The sequence below is a fragment of the Anas acuta genome, chromosome Z (genome assembly GCF_963932015.1).
Source record: "Anas acuta chromosome Z, bAnaAcu1.1, whole genome shotgun sequence".
In the NCBI taxonomy this organism is placed as follows: domain Eukaryota; kingdom Metazoa; phylum Chordata; class Aves; order Anseriformes; family Anatidae; genus Anas; species Anas acuta.
Window position 1 is genome coordinate 77,840,581 of NC_089017.1, and position 27,127 is coordinate 77,867,707.

At 45.0% G+C, this 27,127-nt stretch overlaps 1 protein-coding gene across 4 annotated transcripts in view; it reads right to left on the minus strand.

Moving 5' to 3' along the window:
• Positions 1–27,127, minus strand: part of PAX5 (paired box 5) — a 133,409-nt gene that overhangs the window by 89,006 nt on the left and 17,276 nt on the right. For 2 of the 4 annotated variants that reach the window (XM_068667014.1, XM_068667015.1), the window contains exons 5-6: positions 26,267–26,395; positions 7,557–7,649 (exon numbers count right to left, since the gene is read on the minus strand). In XM_068667014.1, coding sequence (XP_068523115.1) covers positions 7,557–7,649; positions 26,267–26,395 — 222 coding nt within the window. The remainder of the gene's footprint in view (positions 1–7,556; positions 7,650–26,266; positions 26,396–27,127) is intronic. The other 2 variants (XM_068667016.1, XM_068667017.1) reach the window with 1 other exon arrangement.

The following is a 27,127-nucleotide window of genomic DNA, read 5'->3' on the forward strand; positions in this document are numbered from 1 at the left end:
CAAGCAAGACACACATTGCTAGAAGATGTACTGATCAGTTCTTCACTACAGCCAACTCTCAATGCAATTTGACATCAGTGATTTCACATATAATTTGAAGGCAAGACAAAGGCTTGTGGTCAGATCTTTTCTCACAGCACTTTTACGACAGTATTTGTGAACCAGTAATGGTTTAGATGCCAGAGGACATACCTACAGCATATGATGCTAGAGCCACAGTCAGCTTGGATCATCTCCAACCGACCTGCTTTGCATAGTCACTCTCTATATCCCTTTCCTGTGATGCCTGCAAGTCTTCTGAGCTCTGTCCTACGTGAAGGTCTGAGCTACAGTGTACTTATGCCAAGAAACAGGGACCCTTAATCCATAACCACATTCAGCTTGCAGTAACTGGCCAGTCAGCTTCCCAAACACAGACAGTAATAGCACCATACTAAAATGTGATGTCACTGGGATGCAGAATTGCCACCACAACAGCCTGAGCAAGGCCTGATCTGATGCACTCTTCCCAGCTCACAATACCAATTTATATTTCTGTATTTTTTTGTATTTCATCAATAGCATGAAGAAAGCCTGGGTTTCGAGGCACATTTTTTCTCTATCTCTCCCCCTCCTTTCAGCAGGTTGGAAGTGACTGCCCATATCTCAAAAGCCATGAGACAAGTTAGAAAAATGTTTGCTCTGAAAAAACTCTTGCAATATGGGGCTTGCTTCAGTTTGCTTTGTTTGCATATTCACAGTGATTTTCTACTTTTCCTTCACCTGTCAATGCTAGAAATATATCTTTTATGTTCTGAAAGCTGAGGTCTGCAGTATTCCCAGGACTCCAGGAGGTGGAACTCCAAGAATAACAGTAAACATCAGATTTCCTCTCCAGATGGCAACACCACACTACACAGAGGAAGGAAAGATTTAAAAAATAAGTTCTTACTGCCCAGATTTGTCTGCAGAACCAGCGCTCAAAGCTTCTCAGGTGGATTCTGCATCAAAATTTTTGAAGGCAAGTATTAAAGGACATCTGTGCTAAGAGACCTCACTGCTGCAGACACCAGTTTTGTCTCCGTATGTGTGCTGGCGATCGGTAACATGGTCAATGTCCAGTGGACAAGATTTTTTCAAAAAGGACTATTGATTTGGACGGATTTTGCAGAAAACATTGTGCACCAGATTCAGAAAACAATGCTCCTTTAAGACAGGTCTCTGAAACTATGGGACCAACAGATGGAACTACTTTTTAAAACCTAGGTTAATCTCTGTAAATTTTCTTACACTCAACAGGCATTTGATGTAAGCATGTTATTATAGAAACATCCTCCTAAGTTTTAGTTTGGTTGTTCAGGCAACAACAACGTTGTATTTACCTGCTTAGATGAAGTCAGGCAACTTACAACATGAATAGACAATGCTGGCTTGTATAAAGTGCCAGGATCGGTTTATTACATGCAGAAAAAATCTGAACCTGTCTTCTGAATAAAAAGTCAAAATGTGTAAAAAGGTATGAAAAATATGAGCAGATATAAGAGAGCAGTCTATCTTTAAATTTGTTTTTTTGTTTGTTTGTTTTTGTTTTTTCCTTTAGTATTCTAAATCAAATAATATCTAATTGACATAGTGCTGGGTTTAGTCAACCATTGCTTATGAAATTAAAATTGTGGTTGCTAGCTGCATGGTAGCAAAAGGCTGGGGGGAACACTATCTCTGAACACAAAAGCGCTGGCTTCAAATTTCAGGTTAAAATAATGTTATTCTAAAGTTGGCATCAAAGTTAAAGGTTTTTACAGTTTTGGTTCAAAGTGGGTGAAGAAAGAGAGCAAAATGATCCTAGATACGGGACAATCTGGGAACTTAATATCCCAGAATCCTAGAATCTGAATATTCTGAGTTGGAAGGGACCCACAACAATCATTGGACTCAACTCCTGTCTCACCAGAGGACCAAAGGACCAGAGGACCAGAGGACCCGTCTCTTGTCCCCCAGCCTACATACATCTAGGGCTGCCCCATCCCAGGTGCAGAATCTGGTACTTGTTAAACTTTATGTTGTTAGTGGTTGCTTGCCCAGTCCTCTAATTTGTCAAGATCTCTCTGCAAGGCCTCTCTACCCTCAAGGGCGTCAACAGTTCCTCCCAGTTTAGTGTCACCTGCAAACTTACTTACTGTACCTTCAAGTCCTGTATCTAAGTCATTTATGTATTTATGAAAATATTAAAGACAACTGACCCTAACATGGTCAGAACCCCATCTGAAACTGGCTGCCAGCCTGATGTAACCACACAGTTATGATAACCCTTTAAGCTTAACCCATCAGCCAATTGTTCACCCACCATATTACGCTTTTATATAACTGCATTCTGGTCTTTTTGTCCAGAAAGATACTGCGAGAAACAGTATCAAAGCTTTTGCTGAAATCCAGAAAGATTACATAACAACATACCAGAGAAAACTTCTCTACTTTCTATATGCTGCGCATGACATATAAAAGTTCATGAAGGTCTTTAGGATACCTTTGGCTATTAGACATTATATAAGTGTGAAATAATTACCATTAGCATTATGTATTGTTTGAATACATTAGAACATCTTTGATAATTAAAATACCATAGGTACATTTGAAACAGTTTGAGTTATAAATAGGCTCCAGGGAGAGGTAAAACATTTTTCGTATAATCAGTGGATCCACCTAGGAGAGTTCTGCTTTGTTGACAGTAGCACCACAAGTGTACGTATCTACTCTGCAAAACAATTAGCTCCTCATCCAATGGCATCCTTCCAAAAGTGCTAATGAAGAACACAAATATAGTAGTCTCCTTAACAGAAAAAGACATTCTTCCCAAACAAATGTTTCAACCTTTACCTCTAACAGATCATATAGATGGGTCAAGATTGTGCCATAGGACCACAACTTTCTGAACAAACTTGGATGTGATGCACTTCCCTCCCAACACAAAGCCAGAAGCCCCTTCCTATGCTTACCCGAAGTCTTAGAAGAAGAGCTTAGGAAGAGTTAAGCACAGAGCAGATCCACCCCTGGGAAGAGGTGCCATGATCAGACTTGCTGACAAAAGGCTGCCTAAATTGTGTGGATTTCATCCAGAAATACTGGGTCTTCGTTATTTAAGAGGTAGTTATTTTCTGGGGACCAGCAAATGGCAAGATCAGTTTAAAGAACCTGATAAACTGTGACTCAATTTTTTAGCATAATTTTATGGTTAATTACTTTTCCTTGACATGTCTTCTGAAACCACAGGAGAGATACAGAATTGCTAAACATGCCTATAACAGATTTTTAGCTATACTCACCATGGAAATCACTTTTTTTAAAATGGTATTTTGCTTATACATGTCTAAACCATGGGTCAAAGTAAGGAGAACAAATGTACTTAGGCCCTATCTTTACAAAACTCTAGAGCATTTTTAAAGCCCTACAGTCCAGCATAAAAGAAGAGAAAAAAAAAAAAAAAAAGAAAAAAAAAAAGGAAAAAAAAAAAAGGAAAAATATGAAGACATCAATTAAAAAAAAAAAAACAACACTGGAATAATAAAAAAGATCTATCTTGTCTTTTTCATTCAGAAAAGGAAAACAGCACAATTTAATTACTGCATTATAAAGCAGCACTGTGAAATAGCATGAGATAGATTCTCCATTGGTCTAAACGAGTGTAGCTTCAGAAAAGGATCTAAGCCAGGTGACAGCGACTGAGAAATTGGTGACATGCACAACTTCAGCTGGAATAATATCTTCAGTGTTATTAATAATAATGATGTACCATGAAGTGCACATCTTAGTGGTACACTTGCCTGGTGCAAAGAAAATAGAATCTTCTGCTTTCAGGTTTTTGGGTTGTTTTCTTTTTTAAACAACTTGATTTTACAGGGTTAATCAAGGAAGTCAATAGCTAGTGCAATGAACATCCCATATTCATAAAGGACGTGGTTTCTGTCTCTAATTTGTACTGTCCAACTTCATTACCTGGTATCATACCTAATTACTTCACCTTATAGGGAAATGCAGGCTAATTAGGAAGGATGTTATTCACCACATTTAAAACATGATGAAGCAAATGAAATATTACCAGGAGGTAAAAAGGTGATTTGTTTCCTTGTAGCATGCCTGTAAATTAGTCCAGAGTAGATAAAGACTTTGTTTAATTACCATTTGGGAGGCTTTGTTTAAAATGTAAACTGAATTTTCACTCCACCTTCTCAGGACTGTGTGCATTTGGCAGCAAGCAACCTCCTGGTGTTCCTTTTAAAGCAGTAGTTTCAGAATTATATATACTGTGAGAGACCTTTGCATTTACACCATTTGAGTTTTCTAAGCATTGTTATTTATTTTTTCAAGGGACAGTATCACTAAAAAGAAACTTTTTATTTTGAAGTGTATATAGCTGATCATCGCACAAATATTTTCAAGAGAAATCACTATATTTCACAAAGATGGGTATGGGTTTTGTCGTAGATCAAAGTGAGAAAGAGGGGAAGAAAAGATAAATCATCAGAGATCCAAAAATACTTTTCATTTGGAGAAGATATCAGGCCATTTCGATGGCACTGATAGAGTCTCTGCTCTGTCTCCATTACCCACTGAAGGCAGCCGGAGTCAGGAGCTGACTACGCTAGATTATATTCCCTATAAGATGGTCACCAATATATATATATATGATCTTCAACCTCTATTGATTGACCAATTTCACAAGCAAAGACTGGTGAAATGAAGCTGAAATGAACATCATGCTTTAACTCATTGAACCCATCAGGCCTGAGTTAATCTCACTGCCCACTGTCTCTGATAGAATTCAATTGATCAATCATGTTTCGGTGATAGTACCATTTCAGTGGCTTATTGCTTCTTCATTTCAAAGCTTGACCTGTTAGATATACTTGGACCAGCTCTACTCTTCTTGGAGACACAGAGATCAGCATCTGCCTACTGCAGCATATTGTCTTGCATCCAGGCTTGAAAAGAAATGGGGAATTTTTGCTAAACACTCCCATCTTAGCACTGTATTTTTACAGGTATTTTACTGATTTTACAGTCAGAATGGCTATAAAAACATGAAGAGACCGAGTAATCAGAATTCCCTGCCACCTGTCAGCTCAGTGCTGGCTCTCATTCCCACGCTGCCCTGTATTTGGGCAAATGGGCAAAAGACCGGTTAAGTGACATTTCCGGGCTCCATCCTTCAGGTACAGCACCAGCTGCTAACCGACTGGTGTGCGTGCCCTGCAGTACGTGTGCTTGTTTCCCTGGGGAACAGGCCCCTGGCTGAATACTGCCCAGTGCATCCGCAAACCCAGAGGTAGGGCTGGCAGGGGGCAGCTGGGAAGGTCGCAGCTTGTGACAGCCACGGGCAGGAGCAGGATTCCTGGAGTTACGTAGTCCATCCCCATGTGTTCTTTCATTTCAAATATGTGGCCAGCCTGACTACACCCTGCTTACTTTCACCCTGCACTTTGCTCTTGTACAGGCGCCAGGAACAGCAGGAGCATCCTGAAAAGGGCAGGGGAGGTCCCTCAACCCCCAGGGTGGTATCCACGCCTATACAGCCACTGCTGCATTTTGCAGCATTTCTGCGAAATGGAAGGACCAAGACAGAGGTGGTTGTGTCACAGGCCTCTCAGTGCTGCTCTTCCTAAAGTGCTCAACAGCAAAACAATCGCCACTTTTATCATCAAACAGCCACCTCCAGTCTTTTGCTGAGAAATGATGGAGCTTCTCTCTACTGTAAGAACATTTCTCTCACTCGTTAGGACACCTGGAGGTCATGCCTGATGCACAAGCTACAGCCTTGCATATATGCCCACAAGGTACCACCCTGCAATGTTGTTGTGCACCCAGGCCCTAAGTCCACGGACGCAGAACTGTACCACTAAACCGGTTACAGGCATCACTGAAAATGGGGCTACACTGAACAGAACAGATTTCCCATGAGATTACAGCTCATTTTCCCCTACAGTTATTTTAATTCTCCAGTAGCCACATAGAAATTTTATTACGTATCTCTTAGTTTATGTCAGGAGAGGCGTGCCAGTAACGCCCATCCCATGCTTCTAACCAGTGGTCAGCTAAGGCGTGGTGGAGCCCTCACACCTCTTGTGAATCCAGCAGAACCAACGCTTGTGTAAATAGTGCCACTGAGTGGAGCAGGACTGCTTGTGCACCTCTGAGGGCTCTGAGAAGCCCTGTCTTTGCTCAAACTTTGCCAGCTTTGCACATGCACATACACTTAGGTAGAGGATTTAGAAGTGCAGAGAAAGAGGCTAAAAACAAAGAGGCAGAGCAATGAGGAGTGGATGCCCTGAAAGCCTGCCCTGCACAAAGTGGACTTCATGCAACGCCTCCATGAGACACAAAGCCTCAGGAGCAGCAGACGTGTGAACAGCACGTGGGGCAGCCAGACCCTTAAGCCAGGCTGCAGCACAGCATAGGAATCCGCTGATGTTTCTATGACTTCTATTAACATTTAAAGGGAGAAATAACTGCAGTAACTATTTATATAAAATAACAACCATGGTTACTTTATTAATGAATGATTATGAGAAAATGATTCTCTCTGTAATCCATCTTTGTCAGGTAAATTCAGCAGCAATCTGTGGAGATGTGCACTTAATTTCATGTAGTTTCAGTTCAAAGTGCATTTTTAAATGGCTGCTATAAGCTCATGGATGCTATTTTAACATAGTTTATACCTACTTCCATCCCACATTGTAACATTTTTATTTTTTTCAATCATTTCTATGCCTGCTTAGGTTATATGGACAAGAGCATATTGAAGATGAAATTGTGATTTGCTTAGCTTTGGAAATGTCAAACTGGTCTCCCATTGCAACTGGCAGGAGGAGGATTTACAACTCTGAAAAATGTCGGTGTGCTGAGGACACCCAGAGAGAAGTGCTGTGCAGGGCAAACAGCCGCTACTCCCCACACAAGGAAGCCCTGCCACATTGCACCCGCAGCATGGTGGAAGGGAGAGACCTTCCTCCCCATCTCCCAACATCTGGATATGATGCCGATTGCTGACCCTGCCAGCGCAGAGGAGCAGGGTCTCCAAGGACCCCCTCCACTCACCGGCTGCACACAGCTCTGCTGCAGCCAGAGGAAGAAGCAGGAGGGAGAAGAGACTAAAGCCTGACAGCCGAAGGGAAAAACAGTGTGAGATGCAAACACAGCCTGAAGGCATCCCTGCAAACAGCGGTCACCTCTCGGTGCGACAGTGCTGTTTAAAATGGGCGTCTGTTTTCCCAGTGGAGCAAAATGTAGTGGACACCAGGGCAGAAAGTGGACCTGCAGGAGCCAGTGAGAAGCTGGAACACCGCAAGCAGACTGGCACTGGGTGCCCTGCAGCAGCTCCAGCCTGCACAACACTCATCTCTCGCTGCAGCTGGCAGGGGCTGCAAAATTCTTCCCCTTCCAGGAACTGACATTTGATGAGAAAAATGCAGGCTATTCAGCTGGCATCAGACAAAACTAATCTTTCCATGCAAGTTTAGAACACCAAAGTAAAATTTCCACCTAACACCTTAAACACTTTGCAAAGCGCCACGTGGAAAACTTACCTGGAGAAAATAAAGGCTCAGCCACATTCCACCCACAGGATGTGCCACACTTAAAAGCACCAAGAGAATTGCTGTGTCCCAGAAGGCTGCCTGCTGGAAAACCCCAGAGTAAACTCTCACTGAGGAGGAAAACTTTCCTTTGCTGTCATGTCAAAGATCCTGGCACAGTTTCTAAGAAATTCAGAGGACCTCCAAGCAGATTTTAATACTCCTAAAATGCAATTTCCTGGCAAGAAATTGAGACAGTACCACCAACCAGTAACGGGATTGGATTTACCGTATGCAAAGAAGAGAAAGGGGAGGCAGGGTGCTCCACTAGCCATACCGAAAGCTGCAGATCAGTGTTGTGCATCGTCCAACAAGTCAGACATACCAGTCCACGCTCTCTATCCTCTGATCCATGAAGAGGATGCCCAAAAAGCTGTTAGCATATGAGGATTTTCACTGGGCAAACTTTAAATACAACCTCATTTTATAAAATCAAGAACTACGGTCTCAAGTCTGCAAATGCTTACAACTAAGCACAGAAATCTCTCCGCTGAATTCAGCAGTACAGCTTACATGCAAAATGCAAACCACAGGAATAATTTTTATACACAAGTTACATAAAGCATGCGTTTTAAAAGTACTTTTATATACATTTTATCCACATGCATTAGTTGGGTGAACTTAATTTTTATAAACCCTTTACAGCTGTGTAATGCAGGTTGTTCGTAGACCTTAAAAATTACTTCTCACATCCAGGAACTGCACCTGTGCATCCATCTTCCTTCAGCTGCGCTTTCTGCCTGCCTGAAGGCAGGTGTGTGCTCCAGCACCAGCCTCAAGCTGCAGGTGCCCTGGGCCTGAGTATGCCAGGCTGTTTTGTGCTTAAAGAGGTGCAGAGGGGTGTTCAGGACCTGGGTGCTGCCAGGCATGCTGCTGGTACTGCTGCCTGTGTATCATCCATCTACTTCAATTAGCAAAGCCAGAGCACAGAGCTTCCTACGCTCTCTCTGTGGCCTCCTGCCTGCAGCCCACCTTGCATGGGGAAGCCTCCCCCAGCCCTGGCCCATGCCTCCAGCAGGGCAGACACCGCAGCAGCACCGCCAGCTCCCAGTGCCGCAGCTCGGCCACCTGCCTGCCCACAGCACAGCTGAGCAGAGCAGCGCTGCGGTGCAGAGCCCTCGTCCCATGCAGCAGCACGAGAGAGACAGGGTCCTGGGGGAAAGGGGCGCAGGGAGCTGTCACCTCCACTGGTTCAGCTGCAGAGGCACCTAAACATCACGTTGGGCTTTATTATCGCTATTTTAGCTTTTCAGCAGCATTTACCTTTCCGCACTCTTGGCTCAGTTAAAAACTGCGGAACAGAAGATGAAAAAAAGGCAGTCAGAGGCTGAACAAAAATGACAGCTTCTAGCTATTTATATTTTACAGCTCTGCCTTAAACATTCAGATGCACTGGGCACGGAACAAAAATAATCAGCCAAGATTTTACTTTTAAGGGAAGATAGTGTAGTTCTTTGCTAATTACTGTAATTAATTAGTGTCATCTAAACATTAATTATTTATCCTGCAGTAAACTCAGCAATCTACCATACAATTCCCCTGACAGCGTGCTTATCACAAGGATGCCCTTATTAGCGGAGTACTGAAGAATTTCACTGTATGTATTCCTGTTATTTCAAAACCTGCTTAGAGAGGGAAGTCGGGTGGGTCACTTTTGGGGCTGTACCCCTGGAATTCTGCCTGCAATATCTCACGTAGGTGAGCCTGTTCCTGCAGCCGTGCTGTGGACTTCACTTGAGATAAACGCACTGGGAACTGCTCCTCCACACCATCATCAGAGGTTGCCCTTTTGTCATGTCTGTGCCAGAGTTTTCCTAGGCTCACTTATTCCCCTCCCATATAATGGGATAACTCCTCCAGGAAAAAGATAATAATAATAATATGGCTAGATCCTGGCAAATTATTTTTAAAGACTGCTGTATCCGAATACTCCCTCTTTCTTCACGACAGCCAGCTGTAGGCAAACAAATAATTTCTATGAATATATAATGGTGATAGGAGAGCAAAGGTCCAGTGTGACAGACACAGGTCTCTCTGGCTTTCGCTCTGTGCCACAGAAGCCAACAGCAGTGAACATGATTCTGACTGTGCTGTAAATCTGCACTGACAGGGGAATTTTTTGAGGCTTTTCTTCTATTGGAAAACATCGAGTGACTGAAACTGAATCATGTTCACAAGCAGAGATCATTTCTGAAGAACTGTGTGACGCAAAAGCCCTAGCAGGGAAAATCCTGAATGCGCTAAGCTAGCCCATCTTCACCCTTTCAAATAATAATATTCCAGCTTTCCACTTTACAATGATTTTAGTGTTTAGAGTGTTTAGTGGACATACTGAAAAAAAATACTAACATTAGGATTCACCAAGCTTAAAAAAGTCATTATTTTCTATGACTCATGCAAGGTATGACTATTCTTCACTACAGTTCTCGTCTGAAGTCCTTGCAGAAGAAACAACAACAAAAGTAAGGGAGAGTTTGCAGGGTTTTTTTAAGATAAATTCATTTTGGGTAATCAAAACCTGAAAATGTCTTCAACTTAGTACTTCATGATGAACAATGAAAAATGAATAGTTAGGTGAAAGACAATCACTTTTCCTTTACAAAGAGTTACAAACTCTCCCAGAAAGGGCTAAGAATTATTTTTCTTTGTTTTATTTCCCCAAATCTCTTCTCAACTTTATTATCTTTGAGATAAAAGAAAGCCTGGTCAGGATGCATGCCGCCTAAATCTTTTCCCCCTTACCTATGTATGTACGTATATCTCTACATTTACACATAGCTGTAGATGATTCACAACAAATGCTCTGGAAAGCTGCAACCACTTTCCCTCTCCCTGAGTAAAGCTAATACTGATAAAATGCATCATGCATCTGTTCATGAAAAGCATGTGTTTGCATCATTCTGCTTGCAGCTGAAATCTCTGAAAGAGATTTTTCATTCTTTTACAGGAGGAAGGAAGGAAGGAAGGAACGAAGGAAGGAAGGAAGGAAGGAAACTTTTAGCTTAAGAAGCAAACCTTGCTACCATTGCATAACAGGCAGAAAAGACACTGACCAAAGGTGTCTGTAAAGAAGGAGGGACAGGCTGTGCTACCAGTATTGCCACTCAGCAGAGAAAGACATAGCCTCTCTGTGCAACGTACCAGCATGGGTTGTGTTTTTTTTTTTTTTCCCCTGAAGGCCCTGTGGCAGCTCTGCCCATATCCGTGGGCTGAGTAATGACCTGGAGCCTGCCCTGCCACGATGGTTGCCCACCCCAAGCCACAGCGATGGACTTGCAAGCACGTCCCCTAGCAGCCGATGCCTGGCAGCAGACCTTATCGCTTGCACGCGCTGTGCCCACGCCGGCCCTGTGAACCTGCTGACATCTCATCTGCCAGGTCTCTCCTGCCCTCCGCACTCAAACACCTCCCCGTGCCTCCAGGAAAGCTGGCATCGGTTCCTACCATAACAAACTCAATCGTTCTCAGCGGTGCTCCAGCAAATAAAGTCATTAATTACGGCCTCTCTCCCCTCCGCCGTTGGCTGGAGCGGCAATCAATGTGCAACCCCTCATTGCCTTCTCTCGGGGAGCGGAGACAGATGCCATAAAAATAAACTGCAGCCCACACAGAACCCTGCCAGTACGGCAGCAGCAGGCTGTGCCCAGTAACAGCCACCACGCTGCTCCAGCCTGTGCGGCAGTATTTATTTGGTCTGCCGCAGCCATGGGGGAAGGCATCCCATTAAGCGATCATTTTTATCTTATAACGTCAATTTACTTATACTGATTGGCTTCCTGCCGCCAAATATCAATTAAATTGCAAATGCCTGCTGAAGCTTATTTTCTGCTTCTCTCTCTTTTCCCCCATTTCCCTTTTTTCTTTCTCTCTCCCCTTCTTTTTGTTAGAGAGAGAGAGAGAGAGAGAGAGAGAGAACTCTATGTTCGAACATAATTTAATTTATTTCCCTTTCCATATCTCAAAGGAAAATCTATAACTCCCCCTGGAAGGCCATTTGCCCTCTGTTATTGGGAGCTGAGGTATCACAGCACTGGGCAATTTGTTTCAACTGACTATCGGCAGCCCATCAGGACTCCCGAGGACCTCTGCCATCTCAATGCAATTGTATCTGGTATTGCCATTTATGATTTGTTTTTAATAGGTGCTAGTAACCATAAGACTCCAAGGTTTCAGTTCACACACGGTGCACCCACTCCACTCCCTCCTGCCGTCACTGCCTCCTCCTCTACAATGTTCATCAGCTGCTGAAAGAGGTTTCCACTTGTGCCATGGACAGAGACTGTGGTTAGCTCGGTCTGCTGTTCCCTAACAGTTGTGTTTCTGGAGATGATAGGGTGGCCAATGCTGCTAGAGGTTATAAGCCATTCCCGTGACAAACAGCTGAACGAGTGGGTTTTGACAAATGGTGAGTACAAAGACCAACCACTGTTGCACAGGTAACGTGCTGCATCTGTGTGCACCCACAACCATTTCTCTTTGCCAGGTTTTCCCATAACAGCAGCACTCAGTCAACTCAAGTGAAGAAAAGGTCTCAACCAAGACATCACAGCTGCTTTTGCTTATATACCAGAATAAACATAAAGCATCTTCCCCTTATTGCTGTAACCCTCCAGATTCTGTGTCTGCTGCTGGCATAAGAGCCCAAAACATCCCAAGCAAACTAAAACCACATCATGATCTCCGACTGTAGAACACAAGTCCTCTGTGCCTGCAGTGAGAGAAAAAGAGGACGGGAAACAAAGTCACAGTAATAGGGCTGGAGATCTAGCAGATGAATGTCAGTGTTAAAAATGAAAGGTCTCTGCAGTCATAGAATTTGGAAGATGACTGGAAGGGTAAAGTAGAGCAGAAGTGCACTTGGCCACACTTCTCTTCTGAGACAAGGGCTGGCTCACTGGCACATGATAAACAGATGACACTGTACGGTGCGGTGCTTGCAGGGCCCTAGCCTGGGCTGGCTCTCCATGATCCTGACTCCAAGTCTTGGATTTTCCACAGCACTGCTTGAAGCCTTCAGCAAGATTTCCAACCACTTTCCAACCACAGGTTCCTCAGTTTCCCCACTGGTGAAGTGAGGACATCATAACTGAACACACTGTAATTCAATACAGATCTTACAAGCAAAGCACTAACCATTATAAATTGCTTGTAGTACATCCAAAAATTCTTTGTCACCTAAAAAAAAAATGCAGGTGAGTTTACTCTGGACTTGCCAGGTGCCAGGGTGATTTTCAGTGTTTGTAATTATCTCCACAATAGGCTTTTGGACAGAAGCTGCACGAGTTGTTAAGGCTGGTTTAAAAATATGGGCCCATCTATGTGAATGATGCATTCAGAAAGCAAGAGGATGAGCTACATGGAGCACACCAGTGTGCATATATATCCCTAGATCTACCTATATAGATATATATACACTGTGTGTATACACGTGCATGGTGAACATCTATATTCCGTCTGTCCATCCACATAGCCATCCCTTATGTAGAGAAGCCTATAAAAATATCAAGGGTAATAGGAAAGACCTCTGCACACTCTGCAATGGTGATTATTGACTGGTTCATTCAGTGCTTGATGGAGATAGCATGATTGCCTGGGATGTACCTTGTAGGTTTCTAAACAGAAGGCTCCAGAATCAATTTTGTGGTAACTGGTTAGATGTGACCAGCTTACAAACACAGCATGGATGTCAGGAAGCAAATTCAAGCTGCACCATTACTGTGTTTTTTTTTGTTCTTTTTTTAAATATCAGAGGTGAGTTAAGCCTCCCGGCTGGGGGAGCCACAATATAGAACAGAGATTAATGATTCTGGCTTCTTTTCATCTCCAAGGTGACAAATTTGTGCACAACAAGCATCATACCATGGCTGGTGGTGCAAGGCTACGCTGAAGCTCACAGCTTTCGTAGGAAGATTTGCATCTTCCTCATGAAGTCAGGGTAGTGCTGGAAGTTTCAGCAGAGTGAAATCAGTTTGGTCAGTCGTCAGCATTTCCATCGCTGTCTGAGGAACTGGCCTTGCAGAGTTAGAACCTGTGCCCATGCTGGTGCCCACACCTCTGTGGGTCTCTCAAGTTCTTAACAGTTTGCCTCTGACAGCAAAACAGCTTATCCCAAAACATGCCCTCTGCTTTGGTGGGTGAAACCCTGAAGGAAGGGAGGGAGAATGATGGGGATTTCTGTGAGTATAAAACCCCGGCAGCAATTATCAGTGGGGGGCTCCACCCTGAGCAGTGGCCAGAGCAAGCGGCCCTGGATAACTCACTTTCAAACAAGTTTTCCAACAAAGAGTGGTGAAGTGACACCAAGTGACACTGGAGCCAAGTCACTGATTTGACAGCTCCATTTTTATCCGTGGCATCCTATAAATGAATGCTTGGAAATTTCTCTCAGTTCTGACATAGCTCTGGAAGGATGACTGGGCTAGCAGGAGATCCCAGAAGTTAGCACTGACCTCACTTGCCTGCCACTAACTTCTAGGGGCACCATGAACAGATTTCTTGCTTCTTTAAAATTAATGGACCTACTGAGGCACTGTGGTGATCCAGCTGTGAGGCACCAAAACACCTCCATAACAAGGACCATAGGAGTATGAAAGAATGAAGAAAATCAAGAGTTACTCAATTTCAAAGCTCTAAGCCACACATCTAAGTCATTACCAAAAAAAAAAAAGTCTTTTGACCTAGGCACATCTACATCCAGGTCTTGGATGTACCACTACTCGTTGCCAGCTGAGGCTGCCGAGGCTGTGATGGATAGAGACTGTTCTTTGTCCCTCCTGACTGGGGCTTGGCAGAAGACCTGCTCCTGCCTTTCATACCCTTCCACCACAAAACCTCACTCTTCAAGAAATGACAGCTTCTGCATCTTCCAGCCTGGAACGAAACCTGGGTGAGAGTAGGGAGAGAGCTGCCAGAACACCAGTTCTCTGGGAAGCAACTAGAAAATACAGAAATTAGAAAAGTAAAAACTATTTCTTATTAATGGACTTATGGAAAAAAAAAAAATCATGCGCTGTCAACCATGAAATCTTATTTGGTCAATAGAGATGAAATTGTCACTTCTGACAGTAATGTTTACAAGGGCATCATGTGATGATGCAGCACAGCATGAAACTAGAAGCACCGTCTAGCTCCTGTGAACTGTAACAAGACACAAAATGTCCCATCTGGGACAGGTATGAATTGTACTTCCAAAAATAACCACTCAGGTGTAAAATCCATTACACATAGATGGGAGGAAATGCAAAAGAGCCCTGCCGACATGGAGGGAGGCTCACTTTAAAACTCCAACACAAAACCTGTCTGACTCAAAGGAACCCTATTCAGGGTTGACCAAAAGCTGAAGCCCGTCATGCACTACAACGACTGCTCATTGTAAGACCTGCCAAACAAAGAACAATCCAAGAGCTGCCTGATAAACAGACCAAAGACAGCAGTTACCAAACATTATATGCCTAGGAAAGAAAAGCATCAGGAGTACTTTGACCACAAAGTCTAACCATAATTCCTTGGGATTAAAAGGGGGATATGGCTGAAGGGGTTTTAGTTGACATAAAGTATTCTCACATCTTCACCTGGTGTGCTCAACCACCACAACAGCTTGAATGTGGGTGCTTGTGTCTGTGAGCACCTCACACCTCCCTCCCCACAGCTGGGCCTTATCCTCCCCTTGATACACCATACCAGGTGAAGAGGAAACACATCCTGACCATTAGAAGAAGGGGTGATGTGCAGGCAGCTCCAGGGGGGCAATGCACCAGCCCTTCAGACAAAGCCCAGTGTCTGCTTTAGCAAGACAAAAGTAATCTCTGCCATGTGAGATGATCACCGTTGAACCAAAATTGTTCTTCCAGATTTCTCCTCGCTGCAAGGTTGCTTTTTAGATTGGATGTTTCTTTTTTTTTTTTTTGACTAAAAGTTGATGTGAGTTGTACAAAGCATCTGGAAGAAGCACTTTTTCCTGAAGCATTAAGGGTATCCTGAAGCACCCATGAAGTTAATTCCTACAAGGGACATCTTTTCTGGGGCTCTGTACCTGTTCGAAAGGCACACCATGGCGACACAGCTGCAGAAGTTTCTGAGCAAAGGGCTGTTTCTGAGCTGGCAACAGAAACAAGTCCTCGCTCTGCCTGTGGCAAAGAGATTCAGATGTCAGCAGACACAGCATTCTGACATTTTGCTACTTCGGCACCCCAGTCTGCAGCTACGGGGAAGCTATTTTATGAATGTGCAGTGGCTGTGTGATATGAAAGCCATCACTTTTCCCCAATGTTCATCCGTGATAGATTTCCAATACCCTGACCTCTGCTGTAGACATCTCTTTTGCCATGTTGCAAGTCAGCTGGATCAGTTGCAAGCTGAGTCTGTGCTTTAACTGGATTTCCCTTTAACGCAGGGTTGGGAAAGCACCTCAGCTACACATCTTTGGTTTCCAACCTCAACCTGTGATGTGGTACTGCAGCAACAAAGAAAAATGCGTCTCCTGTTAGTGCCATAAACTAACTTTTTTGTATTGTAAAGAATACAGTAAGTATTCTTAAACTACAAATATCTTTCAGCAGATTCTCAGAGGACATAAAACATGAGGAAATTCCATGCTCAAATTTCCCAGGCATCTGACAGGAGAAAGATGATGGTGTATTTCAGAAGTCCAAGTATTTTGCCTGTTCTTTCCATCTCCAGCATCATAGTCAGCTGCAGAATCAGCTTCATCTGCTGCAGAATCAAAACCATAAAAAAAAAAAAAAAAACAACAGCAAGGAAGGAGCTGTGCAGGCACCTCCATTTACATATCAGTCTCCCCAGCTGAGGCTAATGAAGAAAGAGAAAGCAAAGGCCATGGCTCTGAAACTGATTCCAAGCAAAAGATTTTGCGAAGTTTCTCCGCAGTTATCAGTGGGGTGCATCAGTGAGAGAGCACTGTGCTTGCTCTTGTCACAACAGGAGAGCTATCATGCACAGAAAACAAACCTCAGGCTGTCTGGGGCAACTGCCCAGAGATATAGACAGAAAAAAAGGCCTAGCTGAATATCAAGTAGCAAAACAATTTGAAATTGTTTAGCAAAACATCATTGGAATATTATATATATCAGGCACTTATGCAAGCTGTTGGGGCAAGTAGGAACACCACATCTCTGGGTGTTCCCAGCTATGTCTTCCTTTTCTATCCTGGAAATCTGCTCAAAAAAAAAAAAAAAAAATAGGATTTGGCTATCAGTGCAGCACATCTGGATGTCCTGCTGCCTGCTCAAAGCTTCTGATTACTGCTGTGGTTCTGTCTGGGCTGGTGGATGTCTGAAATCCTAGCAGTTACTGGGCATGCAGCCTCCCCCACGCTGGGAGGCACAGGGCACCCACGGGGCTGAAGCACTGGAGCCCGCTGGCCTGTGCACGTACCCAGCTGCACTGGAGCCACTGTGCACACACCACACGATGCATCCTCCTGTAGCTCCATCTGCAGCTCCACAGCAGGGAACCCAGAAGCCCTGCCAAGGGTTTTGTGCTCTAGCATGGCACACAGCAAATAAAGCGCTGTCCTTTGTAAGCAGAATCACAGAATCACAAAATATCCCAAGCTGTTAGGGACCCATGAGGATCATTGAGCCCAGCTCCGGGCTCCACACAGGACCACCCAAAACCAGCCCTGTGTCTGAGAGCACTGCCCAAATGCTTCTTGAGCTCAGTGCCGTGGCCACCGCACTGCGGATCCTGTTCCAGCGCCCAACCACCTTCTCGGTGAAGAACACAGAATCATGAAAAAAGTACTGCAGCTCTCTTCATGATTTTCTGTATCCTGAGCACAAAGCCATGGCCAATCTGTAACGGTGCTCTTCTTGACTCAGGTGCACCCAGACAATATAAGCAGCCTGTGGGTATGAGCCCCGAAATTCTGGACACTCAGTATGACCAGCCATTCACGCAATTATTTAAAAACACACAAAGAGCAAAATGAAGTCACCAAGTCTGGTGTGAATAATCCCATAGCCTGTCTTGTGTTTCTTTCAATGTTTGTTGAATCCTTTGAATAATGGAATAGATTTGTAAGTAATGGGCCTATTCTAGAAATACTAGGAGAGGCCAAAATTGTCAGGATTCAGTCAATTCAGTGCGCAATCACCTCTACCGATGAATAAAGCTTGGTGCAAAGAGTACACACAAAGGCCATGACGGACAAAAATTGAACTGTAAAAAAAAAAAATCCAGTCTGAGGACACCCCCATTTTCTGCATCTTACTGATTTAATGCTGTCTGCTTACCAAGACCTTCCTGCATGGCAACAACAGCAATTGCAGCTTAAAATATTAAGTCCCAAAAGTACTGACAGAAAAAAAAAAAAAAAAACGGGTTTCCACTATTATGCAAGATCTCAGGAGTTTGTAATTTCATCCAAGAAGTAATTCTGACTTGAAAATCCTAGTAAGCTCGAATCAAACCTTGGCCCAGCTTTGGCAGAGGCAGGTTTCAGTCCCATATGATAATCCAGGTATTCATGCTACATTTTGAATAACCATAGAGAAATCAACTAACATACCACGGGTATTTTGTTACACGTGGAAAAAAGCAGTTTACTGCTTTCCCAAGAACAGAAGACCTCACAGAGAGCTTGGGTGAGCCATGGACCCACACAGGTGGTTGCTCCCTCACAGAGTCGGAGCAGGACAAGAAAGCCATTATTGTTTCCGGGGGCAGGCACAAAGAAATACACTATACTTAAATAGTTCTTCCTGCCACAGAGGTGCCAAATAATGTATTTAACACTTTGGCATTGGACCTTCCGTGTGGGGACAGCCTCTGTATCCCTCAGAGCACCGTTTGCAAGAGGCCAGACCTCTGTCTTTTAGCACGAGGTGCACGCTGTACAGCTTCCCGGCGCTCTCACTCCGCACGTGGAGTCGAAGCGCGTATTTAACGGGATGGAAATTCTCTGACAGGTCCTAGGGAAGGGGATCCATGCACAGAAAAAAAAAAAAAAAAAAAAAAAAAAAGGACCCTCCTTCCTCTTGGGATGCTACCACTTTCTTGATAAAATCAGAGCAACTCGTCTCACTCCTAACATTTCTGTTCCTTTTTATGCCAACACTCATAATAAATATCCATCAAAAGTGACAAATCCTGCTTTTCCAGAAAACATTTTTTTTTTCCTTTGGAAAATGCATTCCAGCAAAAGAATTCCAGCCAGCATCAGTACTGACAGTATCAGGACGATCTGACAAGACATCTACCCCTAAACTGGATTGTAGTTAAACCTATATGAAGAGGTTATTTCTTGAAAAGCATCTAACACTCGACAGCTCCTGATGAGAACAGCTGGAGCTACAGCAGGGCTGTAAGGAGTTGTGAAAGTCGGGGCGTTTCATTAACAGCATGGGGAAAATCCCAAGCCTGCTGGAGCTCGTGGCAAACCTGACGGGTTCACCCCAGCCCTGGAGGAACCCCCCTGAAATTAGGGGCCACATTAGGACAGAGGTGACAAACGTGTGGCATGCATGTAAGACAGACAGTAACCTGCTCCTTGGGAAAAGGTAGCAGCACTTGCAGAGAGCTTTCCTGCACTGAACATGTAAAAGTGCCTATGGCCACGCACCGCCGACTGCCAGGGCAGAGCTAACACAACTCCCAAAACCCTGGGAAAACATGCGGTGACCATGCTCAATGCTCAGGGAGTCACAGAGACGCTTAGAAGTGCGTGGAAAGCTACAAAAGCAGACATTGCTCCCACCGTCTTACAGAGCCAAAGGGATTTTGTCCTGTTGAAGGAGGACGTCAACCCACAGTTCTCATCAGAGCTGTGCAGAGGTTGGTCCCTTCGTCCCCAGAAATAGCATCTTGTCTCAGCAACTGTTATGGAATGCATCATGTTCAAACATCAGAAAGTAATAGATAAGGGTTGTAAATGGCTTTTGTTACATTTCTATGAATTTAGCCTTGTTGGATTGTTTCTGTGTCCAGTTCTGGGCTCGCTGGTACAAGAAAGACAGGGATCTCCTGGAAAGAGTCCAGCGTGGCCTGGAACATTTTCCCTATGAGGAAAGGCTGAGAGACCTGGCTCTGTTCAGCCTGGAGAAGAGGAGACTGAGAGGGGATCTTATCAATGTTTACAAATACCTTAAGTGTGGGAGACAAAGGGATTTGGCCAACCTCTTTCCAGTGGCTTGTGGGGACAGGACAAGGGACAATGGGCACAAAATGGATCACAAGAAGTTCCGCACCAACATGTGAAAGAACTTCTTCATGGTGAGGGTGACGGAGCACTGGAACAGGCTGCCCAGGGAGGTTATGGAGACTCCTTCTCTGGAGATACTCAACAGCCATCTGGACGCCTACCTGGGCAACCTGCTCTAGGGAACCTGCTTTGGCAGGCAGATTGGACCCGATGATCTCTTGAGGTCCCTTCCAATGCCTATAATTCTGTGATTCTGAGATTCTGTTTCAGAAGTCCAAACATTTTAATACAGCCATAGCTGAGATTCTGAACTGGCTCCAAATTTGTTCCTTTTTTTTTCTTTCTTCGGCCTGGCCGGTTTGAGCAGCCCTGTCAGGGAGGATTCACTGGACAACGTGTCCTGCTGCTGCCAGAGTTTGCCTGGTGCTGGGAGCAAGTGGTGAAGGAGCTGATGGACCTGCCTGCAATCATGTGCCAGGCTGTGGGCAGGAGAACCATGCACATGGCAGCCATCGGGATTGTCAAACTACCACCATCCATGGCCAACACCATCAGCACTGGCCGGAGCGACCAGAGGTTGCTGCCACTTCGGCACATACAAAATGCCCTGTGAGAGGTCCACAAAACATAAATGTGAAGACTAGACCTAAACAAAAGCCCTGGCCTAAGCCCCAGTCTTGTGGGAAATTATACTTAAGGAATCGGGAAAAAAAGGATTGTATTTCCCCTTTCTTCCAAAGACCCCAAAAATCAAGAGGTGAGCTGTTTTACTGAATGGAGAGTGACTGCCATGAGAAGCACAAGCCACCAGTTTTCACCTCCAGCTGTGGAGGAGGCTGCCCAGGAACCAACCCTAACACCAGCAGAAAGCGTCTTTGTGGCTGGACCCTCTGACATGCTCGAGGTGCCCTGTGCAGCTCTACAGCAGCTGCACACCCAGCTCAAGTAGCCAAGGCGAAGGCTCCATTGCATCTGCAGAGCTGCTCATGGCAGGCAGGGGCCTCCTGCAGACCCGCTGGCACTGGGGAGAGCACTCATCCTTCCTGGCCAGCGTGCACCAGCACCACTCCTCTGGTGGCAAGGGAGTTAGGAGGAAGAGTGGTGTGACTGCATGTCTATCGCAGCAATTTTCTTCCAGCAGTTCAGTTCACTCACTCTCAATGACATTAAAAATAAAAAAAGACAAAACAAACCACATAAATTCCACTGAGCTATAGATTGCATTGGATGCAGCACAGATGAAGCCATCACTGCAACGTAACCAGTAAAAATAAGCACAAACTATATTTAAAAGGACTGTTTCAGTGTATACGTGGTGAGGGAAAATAATTTCTTTAGCAGGCCAACAACCTGACAGGACAAACAGCGCACCACACTTTGCAACACTGGGAAAGGATCCCTGAATGCAGAAGGACAATCTGAATCAGCAGCAGAAATTTAAATCAGTACTTGCTGACCTGGCAAAACCCGATTCCCTTGAAAGACTTCACCTCATTATAGTCACTAGAATTATCCCCAAGAGTAAACACAACTCAAGTGAGTAAGCATAGCTGAAGTGGTCCTAGAAATGATTTAAGTAAACTCCAGCACATCTCTGGGAGGGAGTTTCTTTCCCTTTAACCTCTTCATGGACTTGAATAAGTTCACCTGTATCAACTGATACCCTGGATTTCGGAGAGTTCGATTTTTGATATTTTATGTACCTTTCTACCACTTTGTTCTGGATGTTACCAACTCCACAGATGGGTCTGTGTGTGTATGTTCCAGACAGACATCGCAGGGGCAGTAAAATGCAGCTAACACATACTATTATTAGTCCCACTCACCAAGTACATGGCAGTCCCTCCACATCCCTCTTCCCCACCCTGCAACTGACTTTCTGCCAGGCCTTGCAGTTCAGCACTTTGCTATCAAAAAGTTCAAGTTTATATTGGCAGGTGATTTTTATCTCTCCGTAACCTCCTCCTTCTTTTCCCCTCACAGTGTTTCTGGAATTGACTGCTCCCCTTGTGGGTGTTGATCCTCAAAAGCTTCAGTCCTTTGCAAATCACTCGCAGTGCAGAACTCCCCAGCGGACAGATAAGAGAACAATATCAATACTGTGAGGCTCCAGCGTGAGAGGAGTTAAGCGATTTCTGTCAACACAAGACCCAGCCAGCGATCAGTTCCTACACTGAGCATTCCCGATGGCTGCAGTGTGCATGGTTCTCCTGCCCACAGCCTGGCACATGATTGCCGGCAGGTCCAGCAGCTCCTTCACCACTTGCTCCCAGCACCAGGCGCACACCAGCTCCCATACCACATGTCCTCCTCCGCTGACCCTCAGTTCAGCCCTTCTCTCCCAGGGCCCGAAGTGTCCCCCCCTTGCAGCTTACAGGGCATCCTTGTGTGAAAATCTGGTCATCATAACACTGAATGTTTTCACGTGGCACTGGACTGTGTGCGCGTGCACGTATTTCTATTTATTCTCATTACCATCTCTGCCCTTCTTGGAAGGCTTATCCTCCCAGACAGACGGCTGTGACCCAACTGCCTTTAAGCATACTGAGCCTACATTTAAAGGAAATGCATTTTTCAAAGAGTTCAGCTTAGAAAACAAAGTACAAACACCACACCAGATGCTGACAGCAACGTAGGGTTATGTTTGGTGAGAATGGAAACAAAACAACCCATACGAGTGAAGGTCTCCTGCTATGCTAGTTTCAATTCCCCAAATGCCTCCACTGCTGAGAAGATGCCATACCAGTGAATTTGAAATATGGTCTGTGCAGCTGTTGTGTGCAGGTATTTAAATCTGCCAAATTTCTCCTGCAGCAAGAGGATGTGGGTGGGTAACAGACACATACATCCTGCACCGGACTCTTGCTAAATTCTGTAGCCCTTCTTCTGACTGCATTTCCCAGAGAGGGGCCAGGCCAGGCCAACAATTTGCAGTAAGCCATTCAATGCTGCACGTAGCTTTTTGCTCTCACCAGCTGCGTCTGCACAAGGAAAGAGAACAGGCTGACTGGTCTAGCACTGCCTGTGTCCCTGTAACAAAACTGCCTCTGTAACATCACGGCTGCATCTAGGCTGAGCAGCAGGAGCAAGGCCCAAGCTGTGCTAATCGCTGCATTAGCAGACACCGGCCAAGAGGGTGCCATTTCACACAGGACAAAATCATGCCACAACAATAGATGGCAGGATGTAGCCGGCAATACAAGGCAATACTTAGCAGGGTGGGCCCGCTTCTGGCCCCCAGGCCATACAGACAGAAACCCTCCTTGCTGTCTGTACCTGATCTACAAACAGCAGCTGACAGTGCCACAGGCAAGGACCTGTGTACAGACAGGAACCATGCTCAGACTGAGCAGCTCAAGCCCCTCGTGGACTGGAAAGCAGAGGGCTGTGCCAGAGGCACAGTGGTGCTCCACCACCAATCTTGTTCCTGCTGCACCCAGAATCACCATCCCACACGCTCCGCTTGAGGTGACCCAGCTTATAAAGGGGCACCACACACAGCCTGCTGCTCACAGCACACAGCTCTCATAGAAGCAGGAGGGACGGGCTTTGCCTTGGCTTTGGAAGGGAGACACTGCAGTGAAAGCGTCAGATCACAAGGACATCTCAGATGAGAGCCACATCCTCTTTCTGGTCTGGCATGTGCATTTGCTTCATGATCCTCTCAGCATGAACCTGCTGGGAAAGTCTCTCTGTTGGGCTTTTGCTCTCCTGTACCCGCAGAGCTTTGCAGTGAGCAGAGAGGAAACCAGGGTTGCTTACAGGAGACAGCAGAGAAAGGCAGGAGGAGTGAGCTGTGCCCTCCCTTGCTTTGGCTCCCAGCGGGAGCTTGGGTGTTGTTTTGGTTCTTCAGAGGGAAGGGACATCCCAGCTGGGTCTCTTCTTGCCCTGCTCTTCCTGCTCCATCCTTTCCCTGGATCCTCGGATCCTCCTTCAAAGCACTCAAGTCCCACATTCTACACACCACCCCTGGCTTGGTCTACTCTGTACCTACCTGGGGACACAGTTCCAAAGATCACGCTTCCTGAAGCTTTGATTTTCAGAAAGGGGATGCTCAGCATTTCTCAAAAAAAAACAGACTCTATGGAGTGTCCCATTAAAGGACAATCATCGGCCACCTGACCAGCTTCGAGAAGTACAATAAAATAAGTTCCTTCACTGCTGGCATCTGTAATCACTTGGTGGAGCATACAGCTCAGTCTGACACAGGGTCTCACTACCTGCCTTTGTGCCCATCCTTGGCTTCGCTAAAACAAATCCTGCTCATTAGGAGGTGGGTCAATCAGATCATTCTGCACATTTCTGCCACCCACCTGCTCTTTTACAGCCTTTTTCTAAGCTGCGGGGCCAGATGAATCTGAAGCCACAAAAGTCAGAGGAGGGAATCTGAAAGCAAAATAGCAAGACTGCTTCCCAGCAGCATCTGCTGCTCAGAGCTGAGGAGATTGACGGTAACTCTCTGCCTAGCTACAGAACAGCCTGCTTCTTGTGTCAGTCTCCAGTAGTATGTCCTTTAACCACAAGTGAAAGCAACCGATCCCCCACGAAGGCACATCTGCTCCAAGTCCATATTAAAGCAGGGAAAAAAATGACACCTTCAGCTATATAAACCAATAAAGACTGTCGGATTTGGTTTGCCCCTGTTGCTACCCAGCAAGCTCCCTACTGGGATAAAGACTGGTGACATTCGCTAAAAAAATGTCAAGAGTGAGGAGAACAAAACTGGATAATGAATCACACCAAGCACTCAATGCAGCTGGAAGAACTGAGGGGTGACTGCACCCTACTTCATTCCCCAGCCAAGGGAAGCCAGGATCACCAGACAAATGCTGCACACTGTGGCTCTATTTATATGTGAACAAAAATACAAAGTTACAGCAGCAGGCATGCATCCTGCAACAGCTACCGAGAAAAGAAGCGATATGTTAAAGAGGTGATGTAACAGGATTGCTATGGAGGTAGTCTCCCTCCAGCTCTCACAAGTCTGTAAATGGTAAAGTTAACTCTGCCCCCTTGTGCATCTGCATCATGATACAGTCTGCAATTAAAAGATGACATGCTTCTCTTCTTCACCTTACAGGCTAGCATTTGATTCACCTTTTTGTCATCTGCAGTGCAGAGACCTGGGACTCCTTCGTGAACACCTCAAATCTAGCTGTGCAGGGATAACTTTTGCTGAGCAGGATGAGGAGGGGTTATAGAGTCTCCCTGGGATCCCCTTCAAATGAACAAAGATGTTAAAATATCAGGTTATGTACAAAGTCTGTCCTTCACACACCTCTCCAAATCTGCAGCTGCAAGCTGTTAGAAAAGCAATTTAAATGGTCTGCTGAAGACAGCATTGCTGTCCAACTTACAAGCTCAAAAATCATGACTCATACTGCCAAAACAACGGGGTTGTTTTATAAATCATGTGATCTCTTCTAATAGTCAATTGGCAAAGGCTGGGGAATTTCTCAGCTATGCCTCTGATCTTCCCAAGGAAGCATTTAAATCTTTAATCTACAATTGTGAGTTCTTCCTTCTTGCTTAAATCAGTGAATCTGTAATCACACACATCCAAGAACTGGAGCTTCAGGACAACGCCATGAAAGAGTCACATAACTTGCAACACAAACTGCCTCTTTCCTACTCATAAAAAAAAAAAAAAATAAATAAATAAAAATTCTACTTCACCTGCTTTAATATATATACTTATCTGTGCACTTATGGCTTTGATTTGGGAAGAAACAAAAAAAAAAAAAAAAAAGTGCAATCACAGATTTAACTAAAACAGGCATATTCAGCAACTACCTGAACTTTCAGTTTTATACTCACAGCCGCTTCCCATGTGACTGAAATCAACCCCACAAAGCTCTCAGCAGTCTTTCCACAGTTTTAGTAAACTGAAAATTACTCTATAATCCAACAGGACATCTGCAGACACCTACCTTCTGCTCGTGCAACAGAGACTCCGTGCTCCTTGCCTGTTTTTAGCCTGTTTCTCTAGAAGCACAGGAGCTCAAAGGCAAGAAGTGGGAATCTGATGTTCTGGAGGGCAGGGTGGCAGCACATTAGAAAAAAGAGCACCCATGGGCCTCCCACCCACTGGTAGGAGCCAGAGACATCTTACCTGAGTGCTTTCCCGCACGCTTGCCTGCAGCATTGCCACTAAGCCCCTGCTGTGCCCTCTGCTCCCATGCACATCAAGTGATGTGGTCTTGACCCCAGCTCTTACTAGTGAAGGACAACTATAAACCCTGATTTGAGGACTGCAGGCAATGTTCGATTCAAGCCACAGTCACTTGTTTCCTCTGCCATCGGGGCTGACAACAGCCCCTGATAAATGCAGCATCACAGACTGCTCTACTGTTAATTTTCTGTATCTTTGTGGATGGCGACACCTCCCTGGCATTTTTTTTTTACTTCAGGTAATCAATACAAGGAGCCCCACTGCCACCAAGGCCAGCTGCCCACCAGCACGCATGGTCCCAGCACCCCCAGAGAAAGCCGCTGCCATTACCTTCATCTCGTTTGCGCTTGTTGCTCTCGGTGCCGGGGGAGGCAATCCCCAGAATCCCGCTGATGGAGTAGGACGAGCCGGCAGAGTCTGTACTCACAGAGGACACCTGGGTGACAGACCCTGTGGAGGCTGCAAGGCAAGACAAGGCCAGGCAGTCAGTGAGAGGCAGCCCCTAAGCTACCAGAGCAATCTGATGGCTGCTTTCCCTCCACAGAGATTATTTTGGCATTTTCAAGAAAGACGGACCCAGGATGCTGGACTGGAGCACGATCTGTGGGATAAGCTCAGCATGTAACACAGATCTGTGTGAGATACTGTGCCTCTCACAGCACCAGCCTACCTTTGCCAAAAAAAAGTCAGGGAGCGCTTTGCCCATTTCACGGGTGGAAGTCTGAACACACAGAACTGAGACGCACACACACCTGTCTGCCTCCCTCCTGCATAAGAAGCATGATCTTATCTTTGCCACAGCGACTTTTGCCGCAGAGGCTGCCTCATCAGTCAGGACACCCTTTCCAGAGACCACCTCCAGCAGCCTTGCATAAGTCCAGGCTGAGTATTGCTGGTCTGCATCTAAATTAAAGTTTAGGAAAGTTTTGCTACTTCTTCACTCAAGACTGCAAGTGCACAAAGAATTATGGAAGGGATGGTTGATAGATGAAAAAAAAAAAAAAAAAAACACATTCAAAACTACTTACTGACTAATGATGCAGAAAATGTTATGAATAAGTATCCCTTTCTTGATTTATTACTTTAATTATCTGACATTCTATAGACCCCCATTAGTGGGGTTTTTTTGGTTTAGATTTCAATTTTCTGTCTCATGGTGAAAGCTATTTATCATAATAATCAGTAAAAGTC